A 21,691-nucleotide genomic window follows, 5' to 3' on the forward strand; every position below is an offset into this window, starting at 1 on the left:
ACTTTTCTAACGTCATGACATATCCACGTCACGTCGTCCATTCCCGGCAGTGCGCTTTTATTTTGAAGGGAATTTCCACTAAACACCACAATGTAGAGGCACTGCGGGAGGTGGATTCTGCTGCATCATAATCATCCTCCTCGCAATAGCTCACCACCCCCCACAAGTTCCATCCACGGCCATCGCCAGCGAGTACAGTCCAGTACTGTACTTGACACATTACCTTTTTGTTATCTCCGCCACCGAAGGTGGAAGGAGGTCATGTTTTCACCACTGTCTGTCTTTGCTTGTCTGTTTGTGTGCAGGATATCTCAAAAATTTGGGGACGGATTCGGACAAAACTTGGTGGACACGTCGGGAATGCGACAAGGACGAATAGATTCGATTTTGGTGAAGATCCGAATCCGAGAATGTTTTAATTTTTAAAAAGTGATTTTTCTCCATTGAGATGGCATCAACAACCAGAGTGGCGTCAAAGCCACCCAATGCTCACCTGTTTATACATTTATCGTTTTTAGTTTTTAAAAGACTAGTCTAATAATATTTTTTTATAAAGCATTGCAGTGAAGTCTGATCCAAATAATTTTAAAGCAATATATGTATATTGTAATCAGTAAAAAAATAATGTGGTAGATAAAAACATTAGAAAGGAAATAACTTGCACCAAAAACTTTAACATTTTCACGCTGACGCTCACGCTGGGGTATCGCTATAGCTCTCTGTTCTTCGAACAGGCGAGCTAAAAACGATAAACAGCATATTTCATTTTCAAAAATATATTGGGCCTGATATGTTCTCGTGAATAAGGCATTATGTGGTAGAGGAATGCACTCTACTGAGTGTCCTTCTAGTTATTACTTATATCATGCTTTTATGTGTTAAGTATTTTAATCTATAATTCGGATGTTTTAAACGCAAATGTACAAAAAACACGCTTTTTTGGACTCATTAAAGAAGTTTTAGTGTAAAAAGTATTTTTTTTCGACTTGGGACAGATTAAAACGGTATTTACATCAAATAAAATGGGAAAATTCCTTTCTGATGCTGACGTTTGCAACAACGTTGCACATTTTAGGGACACATCAACGATGGTGTAGAAGATCTTACTGTGACACAATGTAATTTTTTTTTAAACGATAACAATAATAATCTTCCAACATTCGTAAACAGATAAGCCATCACAATCAAGAGCAAATACTCACGCCTCTTTCAAGTCTTCAGGTACTGGGATGGTAAACTTGTGAAAGGTGTTTTTCGTGATGGTCTTGTTGGGGTTCACAGGCCGCAGCCGCTCAATCGTTACTATCTCATTATAGGTGGCGTCGCAAGCTGCATACTCGATCACATAAAACTGTGCAAGACACCCACGGAGAGTGTAACAGAAGAGTCTAAGATAACCCGTTTGGTATTATTTTAATGCAGGAAAGTATACATTGGATATACATCTACATGTGCTGTGTTTTAAGATACATAACCCATGCAATCGAACAAAGGAAATATTTTACAAACTACAATATATCCGCTCACCTCTCCCTTCATCATCCGCACACGAGCCAACCACCAACCACAAGGCTCATGCTCATTCGCTCTGGAAAACACCTAGAAGAAAAAAAATATATACTGTATACACACAGAGTATATACCGTTTACTGTATATTGATCATTTAAAACACTTGTGCACAGTGATGGCACACGCCAAATACCACATTGTCCTCCAATAAACGCCCAAGCTGTTTCAGTTTATCAACTGCCACATCAGAGGAAACATCCTATCTGTGTGGTGGTTTATAATTTTTGCATCTTTAGCAAACCACCGTTTTTCTTCACACAATGAAATCATTTGTCATATTCGCATACCACATTACATGAACTCAATGGAGTCATAGCTATTCTACATTGGCTCATCAGTCACAGCACTTTCCATAGACTATCCCTTCATTATAAAAATACTCACAGTACTTATAACGAACAAACGGAGAACACAACTAAACTCAGTTTAACTTATTGAGCAGAAAGCATCGTGCACGTGACTGCCTTACTTCATTTTTTTTTACGTACAACTAGCCATGCATGCCTGACCCCTGTCCAGGTGCAACAGAAGCATTTCAGGATTGGGGTGGGAGGGGGCAAGAATATATATTTCACAAACATAAAAAGAGCATGATTGATATTAAGAGGGTGCCCTTTCCCTGTGGTGAGGGCACCTCCTCCACCAAAAAGGGCACTTTTCACCATGAAAAGGGCACCCATTCTATTATGAAATAAAAACAAGAAAAAGAGCAATCAGAGATTGCAGACCCTCACCAGGACTTGTTTTGTGTGGTGTATTTTGTGTACTGTGTGTTATGTAATTAATGAGACATAATTAGAGCTGAGCACTACTTTATAAATGATGGCGGTGATGAATGGTTCAGCCATTTCAGAAATGTTTGAAGGTTTAAAAAAAAAAAAAAAAAAAAAAACAAACAATAAGGCTGCTGAATCACGTGACCGATAACATCAAAAAATTGTGACCATTTTATTCCTAGATGACCCTCAAATTTTTTCATCCTGATCAGATGTAGCATTCTACATATGCAATTATGAGGTCATAATGAAGGCACCTATGACATCATTTTAAAAAACAAATAAAATATATAATTTTTTTAAATCACACTTATTCCATACGAGGAGTACTTGCTCTGTGCCAAGTTTCAATTTTTTCCTTGGTTCTGTTTCAGAGATACAGAGGTCCAAAGTTTTTCCATTTTTACAACTTGACTGCCACACCACATGACCAATGACATCATAATTATCATTATAATATTATGCATGAGTCGTCTCACCAATGGTGAAATTTTTTTTCTCAATCAATCAGACAAGTGGTTGCGAAGAAATCACAAAAGTTCTGTGCCGACAGACAAACAAACGGACCCAAATGCAATACTCTCTCCTTCGGCATACAAGAAAAAGAGCAATCAGAGATTTCAGACCTTTGCCAGGACTTTTGTGTGGTGTTTTGTAGTTTGGTGTGGTGTATTTTGTGTGGTGTTTATGTACTGGTGTGTTACCCAGATTCAAAAAAAAATTAACAATTCTGGCTGCTCGACCACGTGTCTGATCAGGTTGAAATTTAAACATACATTCTCTATCACGAATAGATCATAATTGTGAAGTTTGATGTCGGTTGATGAAGCAGTTCAAGAGAAAATTTCTTAAGATTTTTCACTCAATTCAATATGGTTACCAGACCATGTGCACGTTCGAGTGGGAGGGGGAAATAAGGTTTTTTTTGTTTTGTAGTTATTCCACCCCCCCCCAATAAAAACATTTTAGGGGCACGTTTTCCTCTTAACACCTCTACTACCCACACACATGTACCCGCCGCTTCGCTGACAGATTTAATCGAAAGACAGCATGTTACACTTCGCGTCTATATATAAATTATAGCAAAAATGAAAAATGAAGTGAACCTACGGAAAAAAAACGAGTCTTTTACAACATGTAGTTGGTGTTGCCACTGCTGTTGTTTGTGTGCTCCTTCGTGGAGCTCTATATTTTTCTATTGTTTGGAGAAGTATTACCACATCCAAGTGGTTCCTGCTGTCATCGAATAATAAGTGTTCCTGTTGGAACCACTGCATTAAAGCAACTTTTCCTACTTCTTCTTCCTCAATCCCAGGAGGACAGGCTTTTAAAACGGGCACCTTTATAATTAAACGGGAACATTTTTGTTTCATGTAAATTGATTATGAGCTTGCCAAAGTAAATTAATTAATAGCTTTCCAAAGGTACAGCTTTTATCATACCAGCAAATACCACCAGTCGCTTCACTGATGGGGGGGGGAGAAAAGGGGAGGGAAGGAGAGAGGGGTGGGGGAGAGAGGAGAGAGGAGGGGGAGCGAGGAGGGGTGGGGGAGAGGACGGAACACAGTGTGAGGAAGGGAAGGCAGATGTGCGGTGGATTGTTAATTACCGCCCGGATGCGTCCAGAGACAAACACCGTCTCCAGAGAGAGAGAGAGAGAGAGAGAGAGAGAGAGAGAGAGAGAGAGAGAGAGAGAGAGAGAGAGAGAGAGAGAGAGAGAGAGAGAGAAAGAGAGAGAGAGAGAGAGGCTTTATGAACGAACACACACACACACACACACACACACACACACACACACACACACAAACACACACAAACACACACACACACACACACACACACACACACACACACACACACACACACAAACCTTGAGTAGCTTTCGCCGGAAAACAACATTGCCATTAGATGTTTCAGGGATATGTTCACAAACATTAATCATCATAAACAGCTGCATGTGACTGGTGGGGAAAAAAAATATTGGCTCCGCAATTTAGAAAAACACATTAATATGGCAAACGGTTCAGAAATTGTGTGTTATTTCACAATAACTCGCTCAGAATGATGGAGCACGAACCACTCACTCTAAATGAGGCGGCGGGCAAAAGCGTCAGCAGTGAATGAACAATTTGCTCAGAAGGACATAGCGCGGTACCACTATCAACTGTAAGGCATTCAGTAAGTGGCTTAAGCACTCATGCAAGCACTCCAATTGAATGGTTTATAAAGAATGGTTGGCCAGGCTGTCGCTGCATATCATATAGGATCCCTTTAACTTTAAAGGTGGTCCTCACCGTGCAGCAGCAGTAAATGAAATAAAATGAATTCGTTCAAATAATGACTTTATCCACAAAAGAGTTGCAGCTTAATGCAGAACAACCCTGGAGACATCGCAAAGGTCAATCACCCATGAAATAAACATTGCAGAGAATCTGCCATCTTGCCAGTGCACGCATCACGTGGTACATCAGTTCAGGATCCGCGCAAACGTTATAACTTTTTTATTTTTTTTTAACGTCCATTTTTTCCAGATTTGCTTCGATTCCCTTTAGAGCACCTCGTGAAACATCCAAAGACATAGATCTGGCAGCCGCTATGGATAGGCAGTCCTTCTGGGGACAGGGTATGAGGTTTATTAGCGAATGCATTAAATCATCAAACTCAATGAAGCTGGTAAATTTTGTTACATCCCGAAATTTTTTGTTCCCTCAATGTAATTCTCCAAACAGTAGAGAAAGATAAATTTAATGCTTTGGAAATTTCACATTTTCTTGTGTATGTATGGAGGAGGGAACAGAGACTTGCTTGCTAAAAGTAAATAGGTATATCGGCTTAGTTCAAAGACTCGTTATTTCTTCATTTTATCAGATTTCACAACAGATTTCGACACTTATTTATTCTTGACGATATCCGATCCTCAAAACCGAAATAATATTTCAATGATATACTTTAATGAGTCCATGAGAGTAGATTGTGGAAAATCGTATCGTATAATGCATGAAATCGCTCCAAGCTCCTAATATGAACACTATTGTACTTACAAAAACGATGTATACGACGATCTGAAGCTATGATGAACAGGCATTTGATATGAGTGAGGAAAGCGGGAGAAAAAAAACAAACAAACAAAAAAAACTTTATCATTAAGAAATTGTTGCGGCTTGTTCCAAATCAAGGTATGGTTGAGCAGGCGAAAAAAATAAAAAACCATGGTGGCTTCAGACCCCAGAGAGGTTACCAAGGAAACGCCTTAAGACTCCAGACAGCGAGGTGGCCGAGGATTGCCTGATGAAGGATATAGTTAAATAAGGCCGTGAATCATCTTCAAATGGGCTGTTTTAATTTACCCAAACACCCAATTTTCACTCTTGCACTTCCTTGGAGTTTTCTTCGTAAGCATGTAAAGTTTCAGGCTGCTCAGTTTCATGGTTTTGGAGTGATGGAGGAGACACACTGACACACACACATTTATTCGTGGAGATGACAGCAGGAATGCTTCAGACAAAAGCAGAACAGACAGATGCTTCTCCTTTCAGTGAAGGATACATGTATTACAAGGGTATAAACTCTTTTCGGCAGGGATTTTTCCTTGGCCCACCAATAACCACACACAGCGTTTATTGGAGGAGGGGTGTATATTGCAGGGGATTTGGGGAGGGCGGCATTTCTCTTTTCAACCACCAACGAAGAGGGGGCGGGGGGGAGTGCTTATTGAAGGAAATCCAGTATATGCATCGGTTCTCAGCATTCAAACAACCTCCTTTTTGACTTTCAATCTGGATTAAACATTCACTTTATTCCAACTTTCATTTACAGCATTACCTCAACTTCATCTCCTTCGAGAATGTCCTTGTGGAAGTCTACTGGAGGAGGTAGGCGGATGTCAGAAAAAGGGATTTGTCGCTCTGGCTGCCAGCTACGTTAAAAGACACCAATGGATCACACAAACAATTAGCAAAACTATAAAATGCTGGTCATTTTAAAAAAATTTTATTTACATCAGCAATGTTAGAGCAGTCATTATTGAAGGACTTAAAATAATAAATAAATAAATAAAATAAAAACCGACATGTACTTGTGAACATGTGGCAAGTGAACACAGTCAAGCAATAACAGGTTATGCGCACATCTGACTTTCAAGAGGTTGGGTAGCACGTCGCGACAAAGTTGGTGAAATGAAAATGCCGAGGAGCATCTGCACAGCACGATGGACAGACAGACACTCAGTCATACAGCAACAATCTACACGCTAAAAACGTAGACTTTGTAGATGGTTTGTTACTCATAGTAAGCATGTTGGCAATTTCGAACAATCCAGATTCAAACATACATTTTCTCTGCACCACAAATGAAAAAATAACGATACTGCACCACAAAACAAAACCAAGAAAAAAACAAAGAAAAAAAAAAACAAACAGTCAAGCTCGGATAAATCACAGGTCAAAAGAAGGCAAAGAAAGTTCACTTACTTGTTTTCAAACATCACTGTTAGCGAATCTTCATGCACATCTTTCACAAAAGCCTGTTAAAAGGAAAATGGTGAATCACACAAAGCTTCTTGTTTTTTATTGCACAATTTGACCAATACAAGGTACAGAGCAGAAACTTTGGAAAGTTCCACAATCACACACATTGCAACTGCTACATCACCACCACATGGTCTTGCTCTGTCATCAAGGTACACTCGGCGCATACGTCTGGCGAAGCAGTCAGTGACGTGAAGCCACCGAGAAATCATGGCTGAACGCCTCAAAACTGCAATCCCTTGCATTGGGCTTGGAAATAGTGGTGCTTGTGGGGCTTCGACAAAAATTTAGAGCCATGAGTTTAGACAAAGCACGAGAAGACATGAAAACTTCAGAAAGGGCCATTAGGAAGACACAGCTGAAGATGACGTTTGCTGGAAGGAAAATTTATAATGGAGAGGGTGTGGGGGGGGGGGTGGAGGGACTGAAAGCATTTCATCACTCAACAGAAAATAGAAGGGCAACTGCACCACACATTTCCATGCATTGTAATTTCACAAAAGGTACAAAAATAAGAAGAAATATACAACAAACCAAAGATCAACAACAAAGAGCCATGTCTCATGCAGCTCATTTCTTCGCCAAGTTTACAAGGGGAATTGGGTGATAGAATTTTGCCTTGTCAACAAAAATCTGAAGGTATTAAACAACCAAATCTTTCAAACATTCATTTAATCACATTTCTCAATTGTAATCTTCTTCAGCAGCTCAAATGATGCCAACATTCTTGCAGGGTGTTGGCCACGGGAACATTTCTGGGCCAAATCTTTAACTAAGCGAACGGCCAAGCCTGACAATGAACCGGCAATAACTCGCACCCTCCACACAAAAAAACACCACGGGATCTTCAAAAGTCCGCCAACGGCCAATGCTGGCAGATCCTTCCAATGTAGTGTACACACTGCATGTGAAACACCATGTTGACAGTTTACACGAGGGTCGGTACGAAAGTAATGCCTCATATTTTATTTCTCACCAAATACAATGCCAACGAGAAGGACACTCGGGAGAGCGCGTATCCCCGCCACGTAATGCCTGATCCACAAGAACATATTGGGCCCAATACAGATTTGAAATATCATGCTGTATATAGTTTTGGACCCCGTCTCTCAATGGTGAAGAATCACTTTAAAATTCGAGTATCCGGATCTTCAGCAAAATCTAATCAGTTCGTCCTTGTCACACACCCAGCCTGCCCACCAAGTTTAATCCCAATGCGTCCACAAGTTTTTATTTTTATTTTGAGATATTCTGCACACAAACAGGCAGCCAGGGGTGAAAACATAACCTCCGCCCATCTTCGGTGGAGGGGATAATAAAAAATTAAGACTGCTCAAATCATAAAATTGTCACCATATTGCTTGCAAACATTAGAGACGAAGACACCACACTGTGTGCAGTTTTCCTCCAAATAAACACTTTGGAACAAATTGGAAATGGCTGTCAACCCATCTGAAAACTTCTAATAGAACAAAAAGATCTGATCATCACTTTGTTATTTGTCATAGACAGCAGTAATCTATTGGTAAAGGCAACGGACGGAAGTCGAGCAAATCAGAAGAAAATTTAATCCGCTCAACGCTACCGTGGTCAGCATTTCAAACGTATTGATGCTCGAAGAGAAAACAGGAAGGAAAACTAGTTTAGGACTTAAGAAACTGAGTTATAATAAAACAAAGGCTTGACTTATGGCAACGTGCAAACATAGTTTGTGCACAAACAAAGATCAATGTGTTGAACCTAGTCGACAATAATAAAATACTAGTAACCAAGTCAGCAAGCAAGGCCATAGGCCAACTGAGAGCCACAAATACATGGCATAGAAGGAAGCATGCTTGTTATTTCGAAAAACAGGTGTACAGGGCAAGACGGCAACGAGCTGAGATTGAAGAACATGGCCTTGAAAAACCAAGTGTACAAAAGCAAATTACGTTTCCTCTCATAGGCTCATTGAAGAGATAGGTAAAATGAACAGTGCCCACCAAGAGGTTGGGTAGCTGGCGACGCAGTCAGTGACGTGAAGCCACCGAGAGATCATGGCTGAACGCCTCAAAACTGCAATCCCTCATTGGGCTTGGAAATAGTGTTGCTTGTGGGGCTTCGACACAAATTCAGAGCCATGAGTTTAGACAAAGCATGAGAAGACATGAAAAGTCTTCCATGCATTGTGTGGTGCAGGAAAGAAAAATGCTGGTCATTTGAAAAAAAAAAAAAAAATTTACATCAGCAATGTTAGAGCAGTGATATTGAAGGACTGCATGTGATTGGTGGGAAACACATTAATATGGCAAAACGGTTCAGAAATTGTGTTATTTCACAATAGCTCGCTCAGAATGCTCCTAATATGAACACTATAGTACTTACAAAAGGGATGTATACAACGATCTGAAGCTATGATGAACAGGCATTCGATACGAGTGAGGAAAGTGGGAGAAAAAACAAACAAAAAAAAACAAAAAAAAAAAACTTTATCGTTAAGAAATTGTTGCGCCTGTTCCAAATCAAGGTATGGTTGAGCAGGCGAAAAAAAACCATGGCTGCTTCAGACCCCAGAGAAGTTACCCAGGAAATGCCTTAAGACCCCAGACAGTACAAATAACACACCAAACCCCAGACAGTACAAATAACACCCTTCCTGATAACACACCAAACTAGTTTAAATCTCCTTCTCCATTTGTGCATACCATGTCTCCATCTCCGTCGGGGTCTTGGAACTGTACGCGACAGGTCGGCTGTCCTGTAAGAGAACTGCACCAAGTCCACTTTGGCTCGCATCACAGTGAATCTCGATTGGTTTGTTAACATCAAGGTACACAAGAACAGGGGAGAAGAGCAAAGTTCCTTCAGTCTCTCAAATGCTCTGGTTTGAGCGGGTTGCCATTGATAGTAAATAAAAATCTCCGAGACTCTTGCAGCCACCGTGTACGGGGTTTTCCCTTTCCCCACACGTTCGACGGGACGACGAACCGACGACGATGTGCGAACGTTAAAAACGGTTCTATGAACACGGAAACACGTAATTACAACGGGTCGAGTTAACAATTGGGCAGGAAGGAAGAGAGAAATACTGAAACCAGCAAGTACGAGGGATGGGTTAGAAAGGCTTAATGGAAGTAATAAATATCATGGAGGGGAAGATGAAGTGGAGGTGCACCACCCACTTGAAGCCCTGGAGGAGAGTGGGAAACATGGGCCTTTGGAAGGCAGTTCCATAGACAGAAGCGAGGAACAAAGGAGTTCAGGTTGAAAACACACACACACACACACACACACACACACACACACACACACACACACACACACACACACACACACACACACACACACACACACACACCAAACCTATGATCAGCATCATTTCAAAGAGTAGTATGCAGGCAAAAGTTGCTGCAAATATACTGTGGGAGAAGATGCTCTGATTTGCCTCACACCATCTACCAATGACGTCAAACATTCATATTTCATGTGACAACACAAATGTGTCACACTCGCTAGCATTACAGTTAGTGTCCGCTCCGAGTGTGGTAGGTCAGCGGTTCAATTCTGACCACGGCCGAGTCATGCTATAGACGAATGAATTTGGTAAATGATGCTTCCTTGCTTGCTGTTCAGCATTTAGATGATAAAGCAAACAAACCCCACGGGATGGCATCTCAATGGGCGAGTTGGCGGGGATGGAGGGAGAAAGATTTCTCCTCAAAATTGCTGAAAAACTGCAGAGAGAAAAACGATGCCGTGAGATGGCATCGGCAGCACCCAGAGTGCACCAGGAAGTTACTTCCCCCGGGTCAACAGCTGCGTGCATCTCATGTTAAAAGTCAAGCCCTGTGTTGTCCGGTGTCTCTGTGACCTGCATATGGGCGTGTTAAAGCTCTTCCATGAGTCTTGGACTATAGACAAAAGTAAAATAACAAAATGTGCAATCAGGTGTTAGAGAAGCATCTCACTTCACCTCGCTCAAACAACAAAACATGGACAAGCACGGCACTCAGTTGAGCGAGTGCGTAGCTCTGCCAGTTTACGTTTTGTATCCCACCCATTGACCTGATCTGGACCTCCAAAATGGAATCGGCTTGTTATTGTCACCGAACCAACTCATTCAACTAGTTTTGTCACAACTCGTCCACAGTTTTGAAATATCATGCCATACTGGATATCGCTTTTGATGCTATCTCTCAACATTGAAGGATCAGTTGAGAAATTAAATAATTCTCGTATCCAGATTCGGATTCGGATCTCCACCAAAATAGAATCAATTCTTCCTCGTCACACTCCCAACCTGTCCACCAAGTTTCGTCCAAATCCGTCCACAACTTCGAGATGTCCTGCTCACAGACAGACAAACAGGAGTGAAAACAATGTCGATCCACCTTCAATGGTGGAGGTAATGAACCACAAAGGTGGGTTTCAGCAAATTGTTTAACTCGTCATCTAATTTAATAACAAGTGAAATCCTTCAATACAGCGCGTGTGGTGAAGCAAATGAGTACACTCATGTTAAAATATGCAATTTATGCTTTTTCAGTTGAAAAACAATTAAAAAGCGTACTTAATATTTGAAATGTAAAAATCTTGTTATTATTGTGATAAGCACATATATATATATATACATATACATATATATATATATATAAACAGAAGGAATGAAATCGTTTGAAACAGCGTGGCAGGAGGCCGCAAAAGAATGATAGCATAAGAAGAACTTAGCTTTCAGCATTCGGCGATCAACGCGAAATGCGATGGTGGGCGGAAATGACATCTTTTGTTCGTTCATACATGAGGGGCGCGTTTCTTGGTTTTTTTCCCCGTCAAGCAATAAATTCAATGGTTTTCACATATATAACACATTCGTTTCACAAATTTCCATTGAAATACTCGGGTATTTCCGTCAATTCTTGCGATTTCCGTCTCGGTTACGCACTACATCTGCTGGACCGCCGTCATTGGCTGTCTGTCTTGAGGCACGTGGGGGGGGGGGACAGGGGACACCAGAGACGTGGTAGACACCGGGGACATTTCAAACTCGGTGCGATTGTATACAGCGCACGCGCTGTAAAAAGCAATCACAAGCTCCTTACTATATCATCAAAGTGACATTAAATGGTGGGGGGTAGGGGGGGATTATTTATTTAAAACAAACAGAAGCTTTGCATAAGTCCCCCCCCCCCAAAAAAATTAATGAGGCAATATAATCACAAAAAAACAACATTGTGATGCCAACGCACTCAACAAGAAGTCCTTCGAAAGCTTAAAACTCCTTCTATTCCTTCGCAGACACTGAAGGCTTACTCAAAAGAATATTAGGACAAAAGGAAATGAACAAGCGTCCTGCAGGTGGGACTGGTGCTAAAGGAAAGGAAGAGCAAACAGTCCCCCCCCCCCCCCGACAAAAGGAACTGCAACAATGAAAAGGCTTTGTCTGTAGAACAAGAGCTGGAAATCAAAAACAAAACAAAAAAAAAACCTTCACACCTGCATGAGAGACAGAAGCACACGAGAGACAATGGACAGAAACATTGATACAACCATTAATTTTAAAATCAGGAATAAGGATGGACGTCTCACGACACGTTCTCCTGTGTTACGTTCGACGAATCAAAGAGCAACAAAGGAAAGAGAGAGGCACGGAAGGTGGGGCAAAGAGGGGGGGGGGAGGAGGGGAATAGGGAGAGAAGGGGGGCAATGTGGCAATATGCTCCAACGCAGAGTGACGGCGTCAGGCGGAGCCGGAGCCGCGTATTTTTAGCTTCATTCCGAGTCCAATGGGCGAACCAAGCTGTAAATAGCCATCAGGAACCTGCGAAGCCCTCGAAACGACAACCGCTGCCCAAGAATGCCGAGGCCGCTGTGGCCGCCGACCACTCAGGCCGAAGAACAAAGCGAGCGGCTGTGTGTCCGTTATGGTTACGTGCAAACAATTAAATAAATAAAACACTCATCGCACAATCTTTTTCCACACACACGTTCGGCGGGGCGGCGACCCGACGACGACGACGACGACGACGACGTGCGAACGTTAAAAAGGGTTCCATGAACACGTAAACACGTAATTACAACGAGCACCGCTCGGAACACAAAGGGTCAGCCATTCGTGCCTCCGCCAAGCACGGCTCCACGGCCGAGTCCACCTCGAAGGAGACCGTGCGGCAAGACCCAGTCGCCGACTCGGGTTCTCCCCCCGTAAGAGGTGCCCACAGCCCGAGGCACACACACACACACACACACACATCAGGTAGCCAGTACCCAGGTGGTAGGCCTCGAATCGGGGTGGGGCTATACACCGACATTGCTTGCACCCGTCGGACCGTTCGCTCGGTCTCTCCTCACGAACGATCCACAACTTAGCACCAAGCGCCACTGAGGCGACTCGCAACCACACCGGCACGTACCTTATAAAAGGCTCCATTCGAGCCGCGGACCTCCACCGCCAATTCCTCCATATTCCGGCGAGCAGCGCGCACGGCACGCCGGGAAAATTATTTTTTCCCTCGAAAAATAGCGTCGTGACGTCATCGGCGGTTTCACGTTACCGTGCCCGTGACGTCATGTAGGATGCGTTTTTGGTTCCGTTGGCGACGTTTTTATCGAGTGGTTTCCCTCTCTCGATTGTTCCTCGGCCTTATTGTGACGCACCGACCTCGAACTCTTATCACGGCAAAATTGCCTCTGACAAGGTACGGATACTTTTACTCCGTTTCTTTTGAATTTCATTCTCACCGAATCACGCCGTTTGGAATTTATATTCACAAAACTTTTACTAAGTAGCCACCGTAAATTTAAATCGAGCATATCGGATGATTTAAAATAAATTAAATTGAAAAAATAATTTCGTTTACGATCCGGAAGTGACGTAGGGCGCACATTTCAAGCGTCACCATCTGCTCTCGATCACGCCGTTCAATTTACACACGGCGGTGTAATCTGCCCCCTATCGGCGGGAGCGCGAATTACACAACACGTGCATCGGAGATTCTTCTTCTTCTTCTTCTTCTTCTTCTTTGAATCAAATCTTCTTCTTCTTCGAATCAAATCTTCTTCTGGAATAAATAGAATCAGATAATCACATAAATGTAAACATTGATCGCTTACAAAGTCCAACTCAGTCCCAAAACGAAACAACAGATCAAACGCTTCAGTCGACATTACCTTGAACAAATCGAATCCAGTTCAGTGCCAGGAAACATCCAAACTTAACAAGTTCACAAGTCAAGTCTGTTTGGTCGATGACTGGTCCGACCACTTCGAGTACGAGTTACCCATGGGGTAGCTGGGCGAGCTGGAGACACTGACGTGGTGACTGCTCTGTCTGGCTCACCCAGATCTACAGTAGGTGTAGTGTCACCAGCTGGAGGCTTCACGTCTGACGAACACCCTGAGCCATCATGGGCCTTACTGGTAGCGTTATCAGTATCGACGAAATACCGATTGAGAGCAACACCCTCATTGGCTACACTGGTGCTCTTAGGTTAATGCCGGTGGTTACGGATATGTGTCACCCGTTTCTCGGGACTGAACAACGTACGGACGTGGCTCAGTATTGTTACGGATCTGGAAACCATTTGCATTCAACATACAGATGTCCCAAATAAAAAGTCAGATCCCCTTCCTTTTGTCTAGTGGGAGAATCAAAGGCGTGCGTTGCGATTTATTTTCGTTAGGTTATTACATCTAATAAACCATCCCATCTGCATGACCCCTTCGGCCCATCACCACCCGCTGGCTGCTCGTACCTTGACTTGCCAAGAGGGGGTCTCGTGGTTCCATTTCTCGGCTCCCAAGAACGTTGTAACTCTTGTACGATGACCTTCGCGGCGCTGACACTGTTGCTCGTCGAGAGCGAAGCCACGTGGAGGAGTAACTGGGGTCTTCTGGCAGGGGCCGAGGCCCCCGCCCCGGAAAGGTGGGCCGGAGGACCCTGTCCAATCAGAGGTGGACAGCGAGGTGCGTTTTCGCCAAGGGCCCCTCCCCATGGAGAGAGGCCAATAAAAATATCCAAGATTTTGTAAAAAAAGGGGTCCGGTCGAGTTTGCGTTCACGGTGGCTGTACGGGGTTCTGGAGTTTCACAGTGGCTGCTACGAGGAGTTTTAAGGAAGGACAGAGCGACCCTGACCTCCCTCCGTGGACCCCGATTGTTCACCACCCGAGCTCCGCCACGAACGAGTCCCTACGTGGGACCAACGACCTTTGTCAGGTGCCGCATCGCGAAGCACGCCCTTCCTCCGACGGTCAGGTACACCACCGAACTCTGACCCCCAGCTTGTCTCTCTCCATGGCTGCGAGGGTCCAATAAAGAGTCTGGGTTTCTTTTCATTTTGTGTGCGTGTCTGCGTGTGGGCCCATCTTGTAAGTAGATCTGAATAGTGTTTTTGCTCATTGTAAATATTCCTTCTTGCATATTTACGTTGTCTTGCCTTTGTCTTTTTATTGTAAATAAACATTTGTAGAAATGTTCCCAGTCCGTTTCCGTCCCTTCTTGAATTGGTCCAGCATGGTTCGGGTCTGAGTTTTTAGGTGGGGTTTTATCCCCGATAATCCGTTCATTCCAGCCGGCACGGCTTTGGCAGTTTCCGCTCGGCTGCACCCGAACCGGAGTTGGTAGTCGGTAGTTGGAACTCTACCGCCGTCGGTAGAGTGACCCGGTTCGAGCAAGACGTGCCGAGGGCGTGGTTTCCCAGGTAGTCGAAATCGCGTAGTTAATTAGGTAAATTGGTTATAGACAAATAGACCCTACGCTACGCGGTTGAGATATTGGCGACCACGGTCGGTCAAACGACCCGCCGGCTCGTGGAGTTATCCGAGCGACGGCCTATAATTCCGGGGAGTTTGGTGGGAGACGACGCAAGCTTTCCCCACCTAGTGGTTGTTCTCGCCACCAACCCCCGGCCCACAACAATATGTTGCTTCACAGTCACAGCTGGCATCCACCTTTTGGAACCCATAGGAGGCTCCATTCTAACTTCATCATTCTGATGTAATGGTAGAAGATCTTTGAGTGAGTGACGATCATGGCAGAACTTCTATTTTGATTTTTCCAGATCAAAGTGCCTTTTTACAGCATCACGGTCAGAAGCTGTTAGGCACCAGAAGACCTCGGGCAATGGGAAGGGTATTCCTCGGACGTCTTCCCATCGGAGGTTGAGCCGGTGATAGATGAATACCTTCCAGTGGCGTTGTGCGATAATCCAGCAAGGCCAGGTGCTTGTCTGGAGATTTTCGCCAGAGTCGTTTTACTGTTTGTACCTCCCTCTCCACCTCTCCATTTGAACGTGGATATCCGGGACTAGACGTTCTAAGAATAATTCCATGATCTTTACAAAATCTCCTCACAAGTTGTGAGTTGTACATCGTCCCATTATCACTCCGTAGAGTCTCCGGTAGACCATGTCGACTAAACTGTGCTTTTAGCTGCTCACGAGTTGTACCGAAGCGTAAATCCTTCACTTTGTCCACCTCAATGAATTTGGAGTAATAGTCAACCGTTATCAGGTATGTCCAGGCATCAAACTGGAACAGGTCTGTCCCAATTCCACTCCAAGGTACATTCGGTGTCAGAGTTGGTTTCATGAGCTCAGCAAGCAGGCAATTTGGATAGTCTACACACTTGGAACAGTTCTGGACAGTTTGCTCTCTGTCCGCATTCATGGAGGGCTAGTATAGAACCTCCCTAGCTCATTGCTTATACACTTGACTATTCCACGATGCGATTCGTGAATCAGGCTCAGCATGCGGAGTCTCAGAGTAGGTGGTACGACCAATTTGCATGCCTTTGTATACGATGCCATCCATCACCGAAAGTTCACTCCAGGAATCCCAGTATGGTCGAAGACAGAATGATACATCTCGCCTGGCCTCTGGCCATCCATCAAGAACCATGGACTGTAAATGACCGAGTTCTGACTGAGTAGCTTTTTGAAGATCCGCCTACCTCTCGTCAGAAACAAATAGAAAGTCAAGCATTGAAATGTGCTCCAAGTTGTCCAGTTCTGAATGAGTATCTGGCAGGTACGTTCTGGAAAGGGTGTCTGGAATTTGCATATCCTCCTCTCTTCTGTACTGAACGTTGAGGTCATACCACTGCAATCATAATAGCATGCTCTGCAGTGTCATCGGAGCAGACAGCAACGGCTTCTTGGCGATAATTTCCAGAGGCTTACGGTCATTGTAGACGGTGACTGGTTTCCCAAATATATAACAATGAAACTTCTTGCAGGAATGAACTACGGATAGCATCTCATTCTCGATTTGTGCATAGCATGTCTCCGTCTCCGTAAAGGTCTTGGAACTGTATGCGACAGGTCGGCTGTCCTGTAAGAGAACTGCACCAAGTCCACTTTGGCTAGCATCACAGTGAATCTCGATTGGTTTGTTAACATCAAAGTACGCAAGAACAGGCGGAGAACAGCAAAGTTCCTTCAGCGTCTCAAATGTTCTGGCTTGAGCGGGTTGCCATTGATATTCAACGTCTGATTTCAGCAGCTCTCGGAGTGGAGCGAACTCATCACTCCACCGAGGGATGAGCTTTGACAGATATGGGATAAATCCGATGAAACACCTCACAGCTTCCTTATCAGTCGGAATCGGCAAACTATGAACTGCCTCAACTTTGGCCGGATCAGGCGATAATCCATCAGCAGACGGTATGTGTCCGACATACTGTCCCTGTGACTGGCGGATTTTGCACTTCTGCAGATTCAACTTCAGATTGTAATTTGTTGCTCTCTCAATAACCATTTTCAGAATTTGATCATGCAACTCCACGTATGGACCAGCTACAAGAATGTCATCCATGATCGCGAATGCTCCATCTATGTGTTCAATCATCTGGTCCATAATCTTCTGAAAAATTTCAGGTGCACATTTCAGTCCAAAAGGAAACCTAAGCCACCTGTACCTACTGAATTGTGTATTGAAACACGTCGGATAGGACAATTCCTCATCCAGTTTGATTTGTAGGAATCCTGACTTCACGTCAAACACTGAGAACACCTTGGCATCAGGTATACTTGCAATGACCTCCTCAACCGTGCGCATGGGATGGTGCTCCCTCTTGATGACTTGGTTCAGATCAGATGGATCAAGACAGATTCTCAGTTTGTCATTTTTGAGAGATACCACCATTGAGTTGATCCATTCAGTTGGTTAATTAACTTTGGCAACGTATTCATCGGATTCCATCTCCCCCAGTCGGGTTTTAATACGTGGCAAGAGGGAAGCTGGTTGTCACTGTGACGCGTGTGCTACTCCCTTCACACCAGGTTGCAATTTAATTGTAGACATGCCTGGCAGAGTTCCAGTAGTTTGCACTAGGTCCGGATATTCGTTCAACTCAACAAGAATGTCACCGGGGTCCACTTCAGTTCCAATGGAATCAAGTCTGATGATCAGACCCAGAACTTCCGCTGTATCTCGGGATATGTTTTCCTGTGAGAGAGCGACCACTTCAAAGGTTGTGGTGAATGTGTTGCCACTGTACTGAATAGGAAGATCCACCGCTGCGATGGGTTTTATCCTGCGATTCGAGTAGGTACACGATACCTTTGCTGATTGACGGAGTTCAGCAGTGTGTGTGAGACGCTGATAATAATCAGATAGTGTCATTGCGTTGCAGCGTGCTCCGTTATCAATTCTGAAGGTCACTTGCCTTCCTGATACCAAGAGAGACTGCCTCCATTTATCACCTCGTGATGCAGCCGTTGTCTGTGTTGCACCGATTCATATAATTTTCCCATTGGTTTCATCCTTGTACTCGGTTGTATAAGCACAAACATCGTCCGACTCAGTTTCAACTGAATGTATGCTGGCACGTCGACGGCAAGCTGCAAGCCAATCGTTTTGTTTCTTGCAATAAGAGCAGGTAGATCCAATTGCTGGGCATTCACTGTGATTCCGTAAATGGTAAGGATCCTTTCCACCAGTGGTGGCGGCTGTTAGGGTTAGGGTTAGGCTGTCCTTATGTTGGGGTCCATTCGAGATTGATCTCCTGTGTGATGGTAGTTGGGGTGCGGGGTTCAATTGTGGTTTCGGCCTCACTTGTTTGTAGTGTACTGCAGCTACACTCGTGTCCGCATCACGGACAATGTGAATCGAGTCCTTGAAAGCTCATATTGCTGACCCACTTGAAGAGCTTTGGCCAGCGCAAGTTCCTCACCTCTGTCTAGCAGGCACTCCTGGACCTTCTCCTCATACGCACCTTGGATAATCGCATCCACGAGCACATCTTCAGATTGCACATACTCGTAGTCCAAGAGAATGAGACACAAGTCCTTAACAAAGTTGTCAAACGATTCCTCGGAGCTTTGTTTCCTCTTGAACAGCCGATGCCTCACGATGCGCTTGTTTTTTTTTTTGTGGACGAATATACAATTCAAATTTATCCAGAACTTTATTGGGGTCATCCTTCTCACCTTCAGTCCATTCAAAAGTCTTGTATATCTCTCGTCCTTGTTCTCCGATCCATGTTTTAAGCCAGCCTTCCTTGCGTTTGTCAGGCAGATCAGCCGATGGACCGTCGAAAAGAAATCCAACATGATTCCGAAATCAAACAAATTCCTGATATAACAAAGCCGAATCCCAGTCAATCATGGGGTGCTCAAAGTTAATCGATGCCATAGTTTATGTATCTCAGACTCCACATTCAGATGGCATGAACGAACGGAGTTATTTGCAGATCACTTCTGACACCATGTAACAGAAGCAAGACTCCAGCTTGTCAGCCATCCCGGCCACGCCGGAAGTGCGTCCTTTAATTTTCTAGTTCCGTTCAGATAACCAACAACAACACTAAAGTTGTTTCTGAATTGCAGGCACTTCAAACATACATTACAACCAGAAAGGAAGCGGTAGAAGACAAAGACACCCCCGACCTATCCGTGATGGGAAAGTGGTAGACCCATCGACTCAGCTTCATCGATAGGAGGAGTTCAGGATAGGAGTTCAGGAGGAGTGGATAGGAGTTCAGGAGTGCTTAGGAAATGACTTTGTATGACAGAGGATACCCAGTTGGCAGCTCACTTTGGAGACCAATTTGGAAAGGTGGTTTTCCCAAGAAAAATCATGACCGATCGAGTGATAGAGACCCAGGAGTTTGAATGATTGAACTTCCTTAAGAGGATTGTTAAGAAAGTAGATTGGAGGTGATTTGCCAGATGGTCTTTTTGGAGAGAGATAGTGAGAGTGTGAGATTTGTCAGGATTAAAAGACAAACAGTATTCCAAGTGTTTGACCAACTTGTGATTTTGTCTGGGTGTGAAGAGAGGGTGCAGCCTGCTTGACTGAAGGATCAGGGATGTCATGGCAGAGTGTGGAGTCATCAGCAAAGAGAGAAAGAGGATTTTCCAGGTTGATAAAGATTAGGAAGAGGACTGGACCCAGAACACTGCCTTGGAGCATTCCAGCCTTGACAGGGAAAGGAGATGAAAGCATTCTGTTGAGTGCCACATGTTGGCTGTGAGAGTACAGTTGAGGTGTTTGGCACTTGCTGGTGTTTGGCCCAAAGTGACCATGTACCACTTGTTGTCAGTGATTTCACATATGGCTGCACAGTATCCTGTCCCATGACAGCTTTATGTATAGGAGTAAGGCTCACAGAACAGCAAAGTAGAAGTGACAGTGGTCAAAACCTCAAGGAGGAAATGAATGAACAAGAAAAGATGAGAGGGAGAAGGGGAAGAAATTGAAATAACAAGTAAAACAGTGAGCTAGTCAAGGTCAATGGGGGTAATAAATATCATGGGTCAGAATTGGGGATGAGAAGAGATGGTGGTACACTGCTTACTTAAAATCCTGGATGGAAGAGAGACAGAACAACCTCTGGAAGGTGGTTCCAAAAACAGGGAAGTAAAGAATACAGTTGAGGTGTCATTGGGCCAATGGCGGGTCCCTCTGCAGACTTCAGGTTACCTTGTGATAAATTTTTATTCACTGTGGACATCCAATCCCTGTACACTGTCATCCCCGACGACGAGGTCTTTGGGCTCTCAAACACATTTTCGATCTCTGGACCACTGAGGAAGCAAGCACTATTCTCCGCCTTGCACAACTGGTCCTCACATTCAATCGTTTCTAGTTTTCCAATGAATTCTACAAGCAGAAGAACAGCGTCGCCATGGCTACAAAATGGATCCCAGCTATGCAAATATTTTTTGTCGGTTTCATTGAGAAACAAAGTTCCGACCAGTTTGACGGTCCCAACTCAGAATTATTTGGCCGCATAAGATGACTGAATCAGTTCCACATGCTATAACAGAGGACCTTGAATCATTTATCAACACTTAATTCCATCCACCATGCCCTCAATTTCACTTGGGGCTTTTAGATACCTCTGATACTTTTCTTGACATGAATGTTTCCGTCAAACACAACAGACTAACCACCACTGTCCATTACAACGCTTCTACTGTATATTTATTCTTCCTGCCACCCTCCAATGTCAAAAGTTCAATTCCGTATTCCCAGTTCTTCAAGCTCCACGATCTATGCAGCGACGATTAAGACTTCAAATCAAAATCGAATTAGATTTGCAAGATATTCACTGAGTGTGCCTTTCCCACCTCCATTATGAGCAGTGCACTGGAGCACATCCTCAACACTGAGAGACAGCCTGACAACCTTCTGATAAAAAACAACAACAAACAAACGAAGAAAGGATCCTGTTCACATTGGCTGACCATCCCATCAACCGTTGTCACGAACACCATCCATATAAAGTTCTAGCTTTTCGAGAATGATGCTGAAACCTCCTTGAATTTTCCCACAATAGCCTTTAATTTCTTTCAAGTGGGACAGAAATTTGAGAAATTCCCTTCAGAAGGACCATTGC

General features: G+C 43.8%; 1 protein-coding gene across 4 annotated transcripts in view; it reads right to left on the bottom strand.

Moving 5' to 3' along the window:
- Positions 1-13,520, bottom strand: part of LOC147026559 (RNA-binding protein FXR1-like) — a 58,978-nt gene extending 45,458 nt beyond the window's left edge. For 2 of the 4 annotated variants that reach the window (XM_085882098.1, XM_085882095.1), the window contains exons 1-5: positions 13,262-13,520; positions 6,816-6,868; positions 6,169-6,262; positions 1,528-1,599; positions 1,203-1,351 (exon numbers count right to left, since the gene is read on the bottom strand). In XM_085882098.1, coding sequence (XP_085738224.1) covers positions 1,203-1,351; positions 1,528-1,599; positions 6,169-6,262; positions 6,816-6,868; positions 13,262-13,312 — 419 coding nt within the window. In that variant the 5' untranslated portion in view covers positions 13,313-13,520. Of the gene's footprint in view, positions 1-1,202; positions 1,352-1,527; positions 1,600-6,168; positions 6,263-6,815; positions 6,869-6,977; positions 7,147-13,261 lie in introns of all 4 variants that reach the window. The other 2 variants (XM_085882096.1, XM_085882097.1) reach the window with 2 other exon arrangements.
- Positions 13,521-21,691: the final 8,171 nt, after the last annotated feature.

Source organism: Eptatretus burgeri, chromosome 5, assembly GCF_056783735.1.
Source record: "Eptatretus burgeri isolate ZD-2024b chromosome 5, Ebu_testis_v1, whole genome shotgun sequence".
Lineage (NCBI taxonomy): Eukaryota > Metazoa > Chordata > Myxini > Myxiniformes > Myxinidae > Eptatretus > Eptatretus burgeri.